General features: G+C 43.6%; 1 protein-coding gene across 14 annotated transcripts in view; it reads left to right on the top strand.

Annotated features, from left to right (window-relative positions):
- The window catches only part of LOC131591397 (liprin-beta-1-like), a 104,596-nt gene that overhangs the window by 86,039 nt on the left and 2,702 nt on the right, over nucleotides 1-15,855 (top strand). For 8 of the 14 annotated variants that reach the window (XM_058862038.1, XM_058862036.1, XM_058862040.1 and 5 more), the window contains 15 exons: nucleotides 127-180; nucleotides 803-863; nucleotides 1,930-1,959; nucleotides 3,734-3,908; nucleotides 5,372-5,404; nucleotides 7,619-7,760; nucleotides 8,040-8,168; nucleotides 8,749-8,899; nucleotides 10,176-10,287; nucleotides 10,431-10,519; nucleotides 12,340-12,462; nucleotides 13,222-13,347; nucleotides 14,183-14,371; nucleotides 14,904-15,083; nucleotides 15,719-15,784. In XM_058862038.1, the coding sequence (XP_058718021.1) occupies nucleotides 127-180; nucleotides 803-863; nucleotides 1,930-1,959; nucleotides 3,734-3,908; nucleotides 5,372-5,404; nucleotides 7,619-7,760; nucleotides 8,040-8,168; nucleotides 8,749-8,899; nucleotides 10,176-10,287; nucleotides 10,431-10,519; nucleotides 12,340-12,462; nucleotides 13,222-13,347; nucleotides 14,183-14,371; nucleotides 14,904-15,083; nucleotides 15,719-15,784 (1,660 nt within the window). The remainder of the gene's footprint in view (nucleotides 1-126; nucleotides 181-802; nucleotides 864-1,929; nucleotides 1,960-3,733; nucleotides 3,909-5,371; nucleotides 5,405-7,618; nucleotides 7,761-8,039; nucleotides 8,169-8,748; nucleotides 8,900-10,175; nucleotides 10,288-10,430; nucleotides 10,520-12,339; nucleotides 12,463-13,221; nucleotides 13,348-14,182; nucleotides 14,372-14,903; nucleotides 15,084-15,718; nucleotides 15,785-15,855) is intronic. The other 6 variants (XM_058862041.1, XM_058862047.1, XM_058862050.1 and 3 more) reach the window with 3 other exon arrangements.

Genomic DNA, 15,855 nt, shown 5'->3' on the forward strand with positions numbered 1-15,855 from the left:
CACCACAGCGGGGAAAATTTTCCCTGTATTAGTACCATAAGAGCTGAAGCGAAAACAGAATTAAAGCAGGCTGAGATCATAGGATTTCTGTTTCTCAGCCTTTTTTCCTATCTTTTGTTTTTACAGTGAAGGAAGATCAACAGGTTCCTCCCCTGAAACTCATCTGTGTGATAGTCCAGTGTAAGTGCCATAATCAAAACTGTTCAGTGGACATACTTAAATGTGACAGTCAACTTGAACCCCCACAAAGCACATACATACACATTTACATACATATGTAAATAAGTCAGTTAATTCTAGACTAGATGGTACTTGGTGATGGTAGGTTTCTGCTCATGTCCCATGCTTTCATGATCATTATTTTCCTGTGCTTTATCTGGGCATATGGTACTTCCTGTTACATTGTGAAGCATCTCTAATTTCATGGTAGACTGTCAATGTATTATGAAATTTATAGTTTTCCACAGTGCATGCACACATGATTTGCTGTTTTCTTTTGATAGTGGGGGGAAGGTGATCAGCTGACTACAATGAGAAAATAATTTTTGTTTCTGCCACATATCCATATTCCTAAAGCAGCAGTTATTCCAGTGTGGAAGTTCTTACAGTATCTCATTAAACTGCATGAGCTCTGATTACTGCATTTACTGCACTGAATTACTGCATCTTAATTCAAATTATCATTTGGTTTAGTGTATCTCATCATGTATTATAAAGCTGTCTTTAAAGCTGATTCTTTTGAGGGTCTTTATCTTAGCAAATTTAATTCTAATAACTGAGCTTGGTTTTTATGTTGTTTCAGAACTTCCACACTGCAGAAGTCCAGCAGTCTGAGCAGTTTGAGGAAAGACACATCTGAAGTGGTAGGTTTGGTCTCTTCCTCCCATCTCCTTGCACATAGGTGTGACATCTCTGTTGCGACCCTGTGGGTGTTGTGTTGCCTTCTGAGAAATTCTGAGTCAAAGCAGGGCTCCTTGTGGCGTGTCTTGGCAGTGGTCACACACATGTCACATCTTCCACATTCTATTATAGAAGAAAATCTGTCCTTGAAAACACAGGTGCTTTTTTTAAAATCTTTGTATGAGGTTTTTACCCAAGACTCTCTTGCTGTGTTTTTGCTCAGATAATGAGGTGGGATTTCTTTACTGGATATGCTTTTCTGATTTGAGACAAGAAAAAAATAACTACCACCACCACTTCCTACCTATGCTTAAGGTGAATAATTTTGGAAGGCCATGTAATCACAATAAAATACAGTCTGGGCTGACTGTATGTTTTAGGTAGTCAGAAACAAAATACTGAGCTGTTGGATGTCTGGGGATAGCTTCAGTTCATGTTTCTGTGGAAGTGACCAAAAGCAGCTAATCTCTAGCAATGCCATCAAATCAGTGTGATTCGTGTGCTCTTTTGTGACAGCCTGAACTCCTAGAAGCTCCTGAATTCCCTGATACCTCCTGTGCCTTGCAGTGCAGGGGGGAGGCTGGCAGGACTGAAAATGTCACCAGAACCTGAAAAGAGCTGGCCTTCATGGTTTGGGGGGAGTCTTTGGTTTTTTGTTTGTTTGGACAGACAAGGAGTAGAGGCTGTGGATATTTTATCTACTTGGCTTCTACCCTGCCTGGTTCCTGTTCTGGGTCCCTCAAGCAGCTCTGCCTGTGAATGCCTTAACATTGTGCGTGTCACTAATCATGTGCACAGCTAATCCTCCACAAAGTGAACCACAGCAACCCTATTTCCATGTTGGCTCACTGACCTCAGACCAGGCAAGACTTAATCTGTGTGAAATACAGCTCTGAAGAGATTTATTTTGGGGAAAAGGAACAGTCAGGGAAGGGTATTTCAGTCAGAACTTAACTCTGGGTAATCATAATGAATTGAATACTGGCTGTAAACCATGACTTTTTAAATGTCTCAATCTTTCCCAAACAGGACAGAGACTGTGCACAGAAGCCAGGAGAGGTAATGTGTGATGTTTGTGTGTGTGTGTGGTGATGTGTGTCCTTGGAGAAACACGGGCAGTGAGGAGGTGTTGGGAGGTGTGGAATTGCCACGTGCCGTTCCAGAGGGGGAATGAAATCCTGCAAACAGGACAGTGAGGAGTCTCTGGTGGGTGCCACTGTCAGTGCTCAGTGCTCAGCATGTCCTTGCCTCCTCACACGTGGATCATCTTCCAGTCTGATTGAGCATAAGGTTACCAGCTAAGCTAACGTTTTTCTCACACTAGATAATTAGCAAAGCTAACCATTAAGCATTTTACTGACTCCGTAATTATCTTTGATTAGTGTCTCTTTAAAAACCTTTGGGTTTCTCAATTGTTTCCTGTGACTAGCAAGTGTGTTTCTGAAAAGCCCATCATTGTAGAACAGTCACCCTTTGGTACCTTAAGGCCACATCTTGCAGTCCTTACCTCTAGGAACACCTGAGCAGAGGTGACAGACCTCAGACACCAGCCCTAGGTTGAATACTGTATTGATTCAGCAAAAGCCAAAGGATTATATTTGGGCTGTGAATGGTTTTGCTTCCTTCTTTCAGAGAGACAGTGAAACAGCTGGTGAGGTTAAAGAACTGCTTTAAATGGGGTAACTGGAGTGTCTGATACCTCTCTTGGTATTTCTGCTCCTTGCTTGATATGTAATTTCCTCTTTGCTTTGGCAGTGGACACAGTCAATTAATCCATTAATTAAGAAATTGCAGAGCAGTGACAGACAGAAAGAGCTCTGTTGACACTTGGCAGAGAACCAATGTACTGTGGGGTGTTGTCTCTCTACTTCCCACTTACTGCCCCTACAGCTGCCAGTGGGGGAGACAGAGACCCTTCAAAGCTGGAGAAGTTCAAAGCCTTGCAGGACTCTGTTTTTACCTTTGCCATACTTTTAAGTCAGCCTTACAGAAATTGAGAAACATCTTAAAGAACACAATTTACTCTTAGCACGTAGTGATAGTTATCCTGGTTCCTGAACATATGCCAGTGTTTAATCCCAGCTGACAACAAAGGACCCCACAGCTGGTCCACTTCCCTGCCTCAGTGGGATGGGGAGGAGAATCAACATAAAAGAAGATAGAGCTTGGGGGTTGAGATATGAACAGTTTAATAATTGAAACAAAGTAAAATCCTAATAATAATAATATAATAATAATTAACTAATAATAAAAGGGAGAGGAAGAGAGAAAGCCCTGAAAAGACTAATGATGCACCACAATACTATTGCTCATCCCCCACTGACCAATGCCCAGCCCATCTCCAAGCTACAATTGGCTCCCCTTCCCAGTAACCCCCACAGTTTATATACTGGTCATGGAATTCTGTGGTGTGGAATATTCCTTTGGTAGCTCAGGTCAGCTGTCCTGGACATGCTCCATCCCAGCTTCTTGTGCACTTCCTTGCTGGCAGAGCATGGGAAAATGGAAACTCTTTGACTCAGGGCAAGCACTGCTCAGCAACAACCCAAACATCCCAGTGTTATCCACATTATTCCCTACTAAATCCAAAACACAGCACTGAACAACAGCACAGTGTTGAATTAAGAAAAAGTTAACTCCATCCAGCCCAAACCAGGACAACATATTCCAATGAAGATCTTGTTTATGTTTTTCTTAATGGTTTTTGCATTCCGTATTTTTGTAGTGACAGATGAGAAGGACTTCCCAGTTAATCTGCCAGTGGTTACTTTGCAGACTCTCAAAAGGCCTTCTGCAATTCCCTTGTATTGATTCTTTATTTCCTTAATTCAAGCAGGTTAAACCTCCTGTGGAAGGCAATAATTTTGCAACCCTCCCTCCCAAGTCTCCTTCCCACGGTGGCACAGGCGACGAGGACAGTTTCGGCACCCGCAAAGCCAGGTCTTCCTTTGGCAGAGGCTTTTTCAAGATAAAAAATAACAAGAGGACTGCAAGTGCCCCCAATCTGGGTAGGTACCATGCCTCTGCATTCAGATTCTGTGCATTTTGAAGCATCTTAACAACAGCTGTAACTGCCTTAAGAAGCAGGAAAGCCGGCCTTAGTCTCACCATGACTTGGTGGCACTTCTGACAGTAGAATGTTTAGAAAATACCAAACAACAGGAAAAAAAAATCACTGATGTAAGGAAGTGTTTGATGTGGTTCAGACTCTGCTGTGGTATCTCCCCTGGGACCTTGTAGGGGATTGCTGCTGTATGAAATGCTGACTGTCTGGCAGTAGTTCACACATGGGATTTGTGGGGGCTTTTTCCCCCTGGCTCCATCCTCATATCTTTTCATAAGATTTTCTTTTATCTTTCATAAGATTTTTCAGATACACAGAAATAGGACAGCAGCACTCAGTCTTTCTCTCTTTTTTTTTTTTTTTTTTACTTAAGCAGCCTTTCAAAAGAAGTGGTGACAACAGGAACAGGATTGGCAAGTCATTCAAGCTCACGTTGATGTTTTTACTTGTAGTGTTGGTGGGGGGGTATTTTGGTATTGTCATTTGGTGACATTTGCATATGACAAAGAAATAAACAAAATGCTCTGCTTAATGCAGAAGTCGCTGTTGCCACTAACTGGAATTCTACTTATATTTACTGCTCTGCTCTGGCAGTCTTTCCAATGATCCAGTTCAAGCATCCAGCGAGTCCCTGCACCAGATCTACTGCAGGCACCTGAGGTTTTTGTTTATCCTCTTGCATGAGATTTAGGAATTTAGCTATCTATTTCAGAAGCCTGAAGGGGGATAGCTTCTTCTTTGTTACTCAAAGAGAATTTCAGATTTTTGTTCAAAACAAGTAACATACCTACACATTGATGATATGCTGCCTATATTTCCCTGTGACATACAGCCTGGGAAGTTGCTAGCTTACTTGGAATAGATGTACAGTCAATTCTGAGGGTTAGACTCTTCACTTTGGTTTATTTCATGTTTGCTTTTGTGTAATACCCTGTTTTGTCCTGAAATTAATTTGTCTAACAAAGCACAGTACTTGTGGCTGTCATAAAGGAGTGGAAGATGGGTCATCTAAATCAGGGTGCTGTAGCTTTGAGTAAGTTATTGATGTTATCCAGATTTCAGTGCTTCCATCTGTAAAGTTGCTGTCCACATATTTGCCACCTCACAGGAGCAGTGGGTCCTGGAGCAAGTGACCCCCCTTGCACTGAAGTGAGTGCAGTGCCATTTTTCTCTCTACACCACAGAGCTCTGCTCCACTCCTTTGTTGTGAAAGGGAGGTCCCAGTGAATTGGTGATCCTAATGCCATGTGAATTCAGCATTCGTGTGGCGCTTGTGTCTCACGTCTCTCCCTCCTTTTGTCCCGTACTTTGTCACCTTGAGTTTTGAATTGTGTTTGACCTTGTGCCTCTGCGTGTTCTCTCCCGTTGTGCTGCGTGTGGGTTTGTGCCTTGTGTGGATATCTGAAGATCGCAGTCGAAGTGCAAGTGCACCTACTTTAGGTACAGTAATCCTGCATGCCTGCCCGTGCCAGCCCTGTGCCCTGACTGCTGCTAACAGCTGGCTGTGGCCACACACTTCCCAAACCACAGCCAGGCACCAGAGCTCTGCATCGGAACTTCTGCCCATCACTAAAAGGAGTTTTCACGTAACATTCGCCCTCTGCTAGAAGTCAGCTGTGCTGTTCCTGAGTAGCTGCTACTAATGAGAGATTGCGGGTCAATTTGCAGAGACTTTTGCCGTAACTTTGAGCACAAAGTTTGAGTACTTTTGGTGTGCTTTGAGGTACCAGGTGAGAATTGGTGATGCTTAGTTACCTTTGTGCTGCCACTTGTCCTAGATCCACTGGAGGACTTTATAAAGGGTGGTGAAGTAAGGAATGAGCTGTATTTCCCAGGCATTCATTTCAGGGAGTTCTGAGGGAAAGCATATGTAATTAGTCTTCTAGATGTAGTTGTATTTATGATATAATAAAACAAATGAGAAATAACTGGGGCAAATGGGGAAGGAGCCATTCACATAGTAAATAAAAACCAGTCTTGTGATATGAGCATTCCCTGGATGCTTCTGACCAGGGCAGGTCAGACCTGCCTTTGGAAGCAGAGTTGTGTCATGTGGGGTGGTGAAGAGACCAAGGGCTTTGGGCCCTCTTTTTTTCTCATATGGCCCCCTAAATGTTATCTGCTCTACAGGGTTGTGTCAGTGCATGAAAAGGAGCCCGGTATGAGGAGCAAACAGTGCAATTCCCGCATATCTCTGCTACTAATGCACCCAACCTTGTCCTGGTGTTCTCTTTATAGAATGCCATTTACATGTTTTTGGTTCTTTTTTACTTTACCTTCTACAAGTAAAGCAAAAATCACAAATGCCACATCCTGGTTTGATGTTAGTTCTGTCTCTCTCTCACTGACAGGATCCCTGTGTTTGACAGTGGCCAAACCAAAGTGCCTGGAAATGATCTTTTGTGTGACCTTGCTGCTTCACTGCAAGGTTTGACGAGGTGGAAAATGGGACTTGTTCATAGATATTCTGGCTGAACCATCTGAAGTTTGCCCAGCAGGATACACTGGCAAAACCAAGAGTTTGTTGCTGGTCATGGCCCTTTTGTGGCCATCTCAGCATCAACTCTGTGGCTTGTGGGACATGTCCCAACAATATAAGCTCTGCCTTGATGCATTGTTTACTTTTCTCCTGGAAGTCTGAAAGTCCATTTCAAACACAAGTGATGGTCATTTAATTACAGAGCTATATTAAAAGATGCTGCAAGTGATTCCAGGCCTGACTGCCTTGCCACGGCTGCTTCAGCTGAACAAGCTCATGCTCTCACTCCTCCCCAGCAAGCAACTGGCATAAACTCCGAGTGGTAGTTTTATTCAGCTATCTGGCACTTGCTGGCACATCTCTGCTTATGTAGTCTAGTAGATACTGCAATTCTATCCGTTTCCTTTTTAAATGATCTTAAAATTTTTTCTCCTTTAATAGTTTAGCTTTTGTGGCAACTTCCCCTTTAGGGACAAGAGCCCTCAGGTTTGTTGTCATGGAAAACAGCTACAGATCAAGGATTTAATATTTTTAGAGTGGGTGGTGATGTTGAGGATCTCTGATCAGAGATGTTTTGTTCACTCAGAAGATACGGTTTAGACAGAGTCTAAAATCCATGGTGTTCCTCTGAGGAGGAACAAAATATTCCACAGTTTGCAGAAGTGAGGGAAAGAGGGCCCTCCTTCTGCAGCAGGAGTTTTGTTGCTAGAATTTCCTGGCCATGGAATGAAATACTACATGTTATTGGGGAAGATAGCCACAGGAAGGTTACTTGGCTTTCTGTGCTTTGGGGACTCCTGGTTTAGTTCCCTGTCACTGCTCTGAATTGTTTTTGGGCACCCACGTGCCTTGGCTCTTCCTGTGAAAGCACTGTAGGAACACTCCCTCAGGAAGAGTAAATATGGGATTTAATTCACTGCGTGATTCACGAGGTGGATTTTCCCACCTTGGAAGCGAGGCGCTTAACTGAAGCAGAACATTGCCTTGGAGCATTACCAGCCAGGCCCATGAAGGAGGAACATGTGGCGTTTCTCATGGATTTTCCCATTCCTCTTTGCCCCATTTTCTTGACATGGTGGCTGTCAATAATCTAGCAGGAGTCATTCCCAAGGTCAGGAGCATGTCTATACAGTCCTGCATAAGAGGGTCTTGACAGAGCTTTTGTTTTCTGACAGCTGAAACAGAGAAGGGATCTGCAGACCACTTAGATCTGGCTGGCTTGCCCCCTCGCCCAAAAGAAGCAGATAGTCTGCAGATGACACCACCTTCTCCAGATTCCAGGAAAAAGGCCAAGGGAATCAAGAAGTTGTTTGGAAGGTAAGTAAAAGATGAGACATGACCATTCTCCAGAGCTGGGCCTCGGGCAGGGGTTTGCTGGGAACACACCTTCTATTTCTCCCCTGCCAACATGTGGCTTCACGGTTTAATATCCCAAGAGCAGGAGCCTGTGTGGTATTTGGGAGAGATGAGACTAGGCTGGGGGCAGGTAGAAGAGGAGCTACAAGCCCTGGGGGAGATCTTGCCAGTGTTGGTTGCAGTGGGTGGCAGTGATGTGCCTTTTCCTTAGCCAAATGTCAATGTGCTTTCTTCCTTTAGACTTAGAAGAAGTCAGTCTACCACCTTCAACCCAGAAGACATGTCTGAGACGGAGTTCAAAAGAGGAGGGACAAGAGCAACTGCAGGGCCCCGGCTGGGCTGGTCTCGGGACCTGGGGCAGTCCCACAAGTAAGACACGAGTGGGGCCAGTGTGCCAGTGCTTGGATCCTGATGGCTCTGGCCAAGCACGGGGCCCAAAGGAGAAGGGCAGTGCCAAAATGAAACATCCCCTCTCTTCTCTGAGCAAAACCAGGCAGATACAGTCCACTTCCTCCTCAGAGAGGGTCTCTGCAGGATTGAGGTGGGCTGAGTGCTGGGGTCTTGCTGCTGAGCTCTTGCCTTCACAGGATGGGGCAGCACATGAGCCCTCATGTGGCAGTGACAGATACTCCTTTTGTGCCTTTTCTGCTGCACTTCGAGGGATTAAAGGAGAAAGTGAAACATTCCAGTCTCATTCCAGAGCTGTAGCCATGCTAGGCAGCAGAGGTGGCTCTTTTCAGTAGGATTATAGGAGGCTGTGTTCCTTGTGACAGTCGCAACAGATCAGCAACGCCCAGCGCTTCATCGTGCTGGTAGTTCCCCCTCAGAGATTGTCCCAGCTTCCACAAGATGTGAATTAGGCTTAGCTTTTGGCTTTCTCATTGTTTATGAGAACAGAAGGTTGGAAACAAGGGATTTATCAGTCTTTTTTGGGTAAAATCTACTGCAGTGAGCTGGACATGCCATTCGCAAAGTGGACCAAGGAGCAGGTCTGCAACTGGCTCCAGGACCAAGGACTTGGCTCTTATATCAATAATGGCAGGCACTGGATATTGTCTGGACAAACACTTCTGCAGGCTTCTCAGCAGGATCTGGAAAAGGTGAGGAATATCAGAAACACTCCTTTCAAATAAAGGTACAAAAAAATATCACAGTTTCTGTGCATGTAAATCAGGTCTGTAAAGTGCACCTGGTAGAAAAATGGAAACTAGATGAGTTTTCAAAATACTGTCATCCGCAGTGATGCCAAATCCGTTTCTTTTTAGCTGAAGTTTTGTAGAAATTTAATGCTCTGTAATGAAGCTAATAATTATAAATATGTGATCTAACTTCATTAAGCATGGACACATCACATGACTGTAGTACCTTCTAAAAATATGCACGTGAGACTGCCTCATTATCATATGGGTTTGTAGCCCTGCTTCATTAGCAGTCATATGTGCTACAGTTGTTTTATGCCTGTGTGAGAAGGGTATAAAAAGGTGCTGTTTTGGTCTGATTGTATTTTCTGTCCATTTTATACAAAGAGGAATGAGGATTTGTTACACACAAGTTGATCAGTGTCTGTCTTTATTTGTTGCAGAATTGCTTGTCTATTTTTAAAAACAAGAAATACAGAAGAAATTGATTCAATTTATATTTTTAATCCCTAATATTTGCTAAAGGTTGAATTTTCAGCTTTTTAAAAATCTCTTCACCGAATAGTAAGCCTGTTTTCTCAATTGGGTAGTTACACAACAATTGGACTAAGAGAAGTATTATGAACATAATGTAATGTGTTACTTGCTTGTAATGTAATGTGTTATAATGCTTGTAATAGTGTTATCAGAGGTAACATTAACCAGCAGGCACTGCTGAAAGTGAAATGGGATTAAAGAGATCCTGGAATGGCTGCATTTGCAACTAAACTGAGGAATAATGTTATGCATTTGGAAGCATTAATGAATTTCAGTCATTCCTGGGACTTTCCTGTGCTGTTAACGAAATAATTATTTTAATTTTACCTGCCTAAGTGGGAGGGGAAGAATTAATCCCAGCAAGTATTTTTTTGAATGCTAAAGTTTTTATTATATTGTGGGATTTTTTTTTTTTAACCTAGTATGAGAATATTGTGGCCAACATTTTAATGCAATTTGGGATCCATCACTCCTTGAAATTAATCTACAACACTGTGAAACTAACCACCCCAGAAAGTGGGCCTTTCCCTAGTGCTGAACATGTGCTAAAAGGACGCTGAAATTCAGCAAATAGAAAATGCACCTGCCACGTCACCAGCAGTGCTGTTAAAGTGTGATTCTTAGAAACCCTTGGTCATTCATCAGAGGGAGGAATAAAACAGTATTATCTCTAGATTTACTGCTTTTCTTCCTTTCACAGGAGCTTGGGATAAAACACCCTTTGCATCGGAAGAAGCTCCAGCTTGCTCTGCAGGCACTGGGATCTGAAGAGGAAAACAACCATGGAAAACTGGATTACCACTGGGTTACCAGTAAGATTTTACTGCATGCTGAAGCAGTGGCTTTGGATAGGGGTCCCTAATCGTGGCTAATTTGAGGGTGCTGAGGATGGGAACAGTAAGTGGTGCTGGCTAATGTGGCTGCCACTGTAACAGGAGTATCTGTCCTGCCCTAGGGTGGCTGGATGACATTGGCCTGCCCCAGTATAAGACCCAGTTTGATGAGGGGAAGGTGGATGGCCGCATGCTCCATTACATGAGTGTGGTGAGTAAATGGCTTCTTCCTTTTCTGACATCCTTTTCATGGTCTTCAAAGGACCCCTTTAAACAATAGTGAGTGCCCTGTCTTAATGCCAATAGCTGTAACCTATAGAAATCAGATACTGCTGTTCACCTGTAAGCATTTCCTAAGTTCTTTCCATCTTTAGAGCTACGAGGTTCTGGCCTAAGAGCAAACACAAAAAGCAAGAATTTGGACTCATGCATCAGAAGTGGGCAATCCAGAGCTTGACAGTTGTGTGTCACACCGGTGTGCTCAGGCAGGGATTGTACACAAAGGCACAAATGCAAAGGTGCAAATGCTGTGGTTGCCACTCATGCTTTTGCTGTTCATGTTATTAATTAGTAGAAGCAGATGGAATCCTTTTCTTCAGTAAGCAAGCATTCTGTCAGCTTGCTTATTTACGTGGATGCATAGGTGAAGAAAACCCAAGCAATTTCCTTTGAAGAAAATTGCAGTTCTGAGAGCCAGCTTGTTTGAAAGCAGGCTACACTTAACAGCTTTTGCATTTCAAAGTGCTTAGCACAGGCATCACCTCCCCACTCCCCACTTCACTGCCAGTCAGGTTTCCTTTGTGTAAGGGCTCAGGTAAGATGAGATAAGACCTTCCTTCTCTGGGGATATAAATGCAAATTGAACATGGCTAATATTCATTCTTTCTGTACAACAAAGAAGAAATTAATCACAGCCCTGCTCTCTCATGAACCATGAGTTACCTTTTCATGCCACATTTGCATCTGTTTTGCGTAGGTTTTATGTCATGGTTTGCGGTTTTATTTATTATAAGATTGTTTCTTCTTTTTAACCCTGGGAGGTGTGATGCCAGCAGCCTCCACTGAGTTTGATGTTGTGTTGGGAGACTTTACTACCATTGTCACTGCCCTTTAATTGTAGATCCACTGGGGATATTTTTAGAACAAGTTTAACTATCAAATTATGGTAACAGCTGTAAATAACCAACAAAATATGCAAAGTATTAAAATAATATTTGTTACTATCTTTTGAAGTTACTCCAGCTAAAAATAAATAATAGTGAACATTTATTATTTTATAATAAAATACTTAATATTTAATTAATATAATAACATTTATTATTTTTTAATAAATGAAATAGGAAACCATGACATAGTTAACCTACTGTCAGATTCATCACAAAGTTAGCTGAACACTGGGATGTTTGGGTTAGCAAAGAATCTTGTCTTAAATATCTGACAAAATGGATTCCAGTGCTCATAACATATAAGTAAAACTGAAAGATTAAGCCATGCTAACCCTGGAACAAGGGTGAATAAATTTATTTAAGTTAGCCAAATTGCATTTTGACTTCGAGACACTTTTCTTATTCCCTCCTATTTTTTTTTATTCTAACCATAGAGAATGTCCCAGTTTTCAGGGTAATTTATTGTTTTCAGTTAAACTTCTAGCTGGACATTTCAGGTATTAAAACTTCTGGCAGGATTAAATGCCAGGTGAGTCTAATGTAGTGTGTTGGTGCTGTCCTGGATCTTTTCCTGTCACTGAGGATGTGTTATCTCACCCTTTTTCCTTCCTTGTTACCCCACATTTCTTGTACTAAGCTCTGTACCCTGTGTGAAAAACATCCCCCAAGAGCTAGTACAGTGCAACACAGAAAGTTTTTATCTTGGGACAGATGGTTTGATATGAATTACCTGTCTGACATATTAGAAACTTCCCCCACGTGTGTCAAATGTGCCATTTTAAGCCAGGGGCTAAAGCAGTCCCCTCCAGGAGAATGGATGAATAAGCATGTCTGTGTTTATTAACCCCCTCTTGCTCTTTGACAGGATGACCTGCTGTCCTTGAAGGTCGTCAGTGTCCTTCACCACCTCAGCATCAAAAGAGCCATTCAGGTTTTGAGAATAAACAACTTTGAGCCCAACTGCCTGCGCAGGAGGCCGTCTGATGAGGTACTGCTTTATGAGGAAGCTGTAAAGAGGAATCCTCTAGGGTTTTGTCCCTGGTGTTTGATTATTCCTGCTCTGTTCTCTCCTCCTGTCTCCTCATTCTGCTTCATTTTTAGTTTCCTGTTTCTCATGTTGTTCTTTTAACCTCAAGCTTTGACATCACGTTCTTTCCTCTACCTGCCATGACCCCAAACTCATGTTCCCCTTTCCAAGTCTCCCATATCTCCTCCAAGCCAACAGCTGGCTTGTTTGGCCCAGCCTCTGATGTGCTGTCTGGAGCACAAATCATCTTGAACTCAGTGCACTGTTGCCATGAGTCTTGTGCAACTCCCTGGAAAACTGATGGCTGTGACAGTATTTTCTGTGTAAAAGGAGCTTGGCCCTGTTACCAGGCAGGAAACTGCCATCATTGTGTTTTGGAAGCAGCACATGCTGGATGGGGCAATGGGTGACAAAACAACCCAGTGTACTGGATTTAGATTCACAGGGTGCGAGAACAGCACAGGAGCTCATGGAACCAGCTGAATTTTCAGCTGTATTGGTAGAAATGGCAAATAACCCTAGTGCACAGTGCAATAGTCAAATGATCTGACACACCCCTGCCCCCTGCCCAAGGTAGCAATCAGAAAGAGAGTTTTTTCTCAAGTGCAAAGTAGGATTGTATTCCTTAAGGGCAGGAGAGGTACGTTTCAGTAAAGATTTGGGGTGGGATTGAGCTGATTTGGGATGTCTTCCTTACCTGCCTGTCCCTCCTGTTGGCAGAATAATGTGACACCTTCCGAGGTCACCCAGTGGACCAACCACCGCGTGATGGAGTGGCTGCGCTCCGTGGATCTGGCAGAGTACGCACCCAACCTGCGGGGCAGTGGAGTGCACGGGGGGCTGATGGTGAGCTTTTGGGGTGGCTTCTTCCATTTTATGAAGGAAAAAGATGTCTGGGAGTCACTAGGTCAATGTTCTGACATTATCTTTGCTGCACATGCTTTTTCTGCTTATTCTGCTTAATAAGAAGTTTTTTACCTTATGGTTTAAAAGATATGAATGTCTCGAGGGGAAGTAGTGTGGTTTAATACTCTGTATTCCCCTCACAATTCTATTTTGGTATAGCATTCTCCACCTCCTGTTCTACAGTGCTGCCATGCTATTGAACAGCCATTTTCTGCCTTCCTAGTCTGGATATGGTTTTCTCTTGTGAGGGAAACTTCCGTAAAATTTGGGATTACACTGTCAAACCAGGATTGTTTTTAACTGCTCTAGCATCACATACTCCAGACAAGAGACTTACACTTGCAGAGGTTTGTTGTGGTGATTAGGAGTTGTATCCCTGCTCCAGACATTTTGTGTCTGTTTATTTTCCATGATTCTTCTGGCTACCTTTTCCAGAATTGGAAGATGATGCTGGGTAAACATTTTGTGGCAGCTTCACACAGTACTTCAGTTAAGGGTGGATTTATCTGTTTATTTCTTCTTACCTGCCAATTTGTTCCTATTTATAACTCCAGAAGGAAAGCATGAAGGTAGGTAGCATTTTAGGAATCCTTTAACAAGTTAACTCTCTTTCCTCCTTCTTTGTTGTATATTTCCTCTAAAATACCAACAAGAATCTCAAAACAGCCTTAGGGAGTGACCAAGATAGGCCTGGATATCCATCAGACATCTCATCAGACAGTACTGGCTTCAGCTGGATTCTGTGTGATTGGATTCTCTGTGGTTGGATTCCCAGGTTTTGGAGCCCCGTTTCAATGTAGAAACCATGGCCCAGCTGCTGAACATCCCACCCAACAAGACGCTGCTGAGGCGGCACTTGGCCACTCATTTCAACCTCCTGGTGGGGCAGGAGGCCCAGCAGCAGAAACGTGAAGCCATGGAGTCCCCTGACTACGTCCTCCTGACAGCAACTGCCAAAGTCAAGGTAGGCCACTTGTTCTGGGAGGGGTGGGAGGTTCCAGGGAGGCATTTGGGTCTCTGGTTTTATCTGTGCTGGGAGGGCATGTCAGTAAGATCTGAGAAAAGGGGTTGGTACCTAAAAAAAAGAAGCATGAGAGCAGGACCTGGCAGATCTGGGGCTAACACTCATGTCTACCATGAACAGGCCACTTCTCAGCTTCTCTGACATGCAGAAACAGGAGGTAGCACTCATGTCGCCCTTCTGTCTGTACTGAGGGATGAGTGGGAGGGAGACTGTCCCTTACTGTTTACAGACTCATGGTTTAATGTGGAATTTTGACCACATTTGGGATCTCTTAAATGGTGGTGTCTTAACAGTGGTAGAATGAGAGGACACATTGTCCTTTCAGATGCCACTGTCATGAAATTCAGAATTTTTGTGTAGAAGAGCACTGGGGTTTTGACCCTTTGTCATGGAAACACAAGAGGGCATGAGTAGGCCTGTTAATTCTTTGGCGATTCTCTAACTCCTTGGCAACTTTCTCTTCACTTTCAAGCCAAAGAAACTTACCTTCAGCAATTTTGGGAGCCTGAGGAAGAAGAAGCAGGATGATGTGGAGGAGTATGTGTGTCCTATGGACCTGGGGCGAGCATCTGGGAGTGGATCGAAGAAGGGCTTTAAGCCTGGCCTGGATATCCGAGTATATGACGATGATGATTTGGACAGGCTGGAGCAGGTAAACCAGTTCTAACAATTCTGAGTCTTTCAGCTGTCAGGTTTGGTGGGAAAACCTTTAATTTCCCAGGGAAGTCTTTCTTTTGCTTTGGCCCATGAAGGCCCTGACTTCTTGTTGTCACACAGCATTAGTGACAAAAGGCTCTGCTTCCAAGGAGGTTGAAGCTGTGAATGCAGCACCTTTTTAGGGCCTGCTCTGGAGTAATTCTCCTTTCCTGACAGGCCATGCTTCTCCCTTGGTCTGAACATCTCAGGTGTAATCAGTAAATTATGTGCTGTGCTTAACTGTTACTCTGTCGTAGCAGGACAAGGGGGAATGGCTTCACACTGACAGAGTGGGTTTAGATCTTAGCAGGTTTAGGATACTAGAAAAATATTCTTCCCTGTGAGGGTGCTGAGGCCCTGGCACAGGTTGCCCAGAGAAGCTCTGGCTGCCCCATCACTGGAAGTGTCCAAAGCTAGGCTGGATGCAGCTTGGAGCAACCTGGGATCGTGGAAGGTGTCCCTGCCCATGGCAGGGGATTGGACCCAGATGATTTGGACCCAGGTCTCTTCCAACCCCACCCATTCTGTGATTCCACTCTGTGATACAAATAAGTTACTATTAATTCATGGTTCATTCTCTGTTTTTTATAGATGGAAGATTCAGAAGGGACGGTGAGGCAAATAGGAGCATTTTCTGAAGGCATCAACAACTTGACAGTAAGTCTGTGAATGGGGTCTGTGCTGTAAGGTCTCTGTTTCTGTGGGATGGGTGTGAACCCCTTTGCTCA

Source organism: Poecile atricapillus, chromosome W (assembly GCF_030490865.1).
Source record: "Poecile atricapillus isolate bPoeAtr1 chromosome W, bPoeAtr1.hap1, whole genome shotgun sequence".
NCBI lineage: Eukaryota > Metazoa > Chordata > Aves > Passeriformes > Paridae > Poecile > Poecile atricapillus.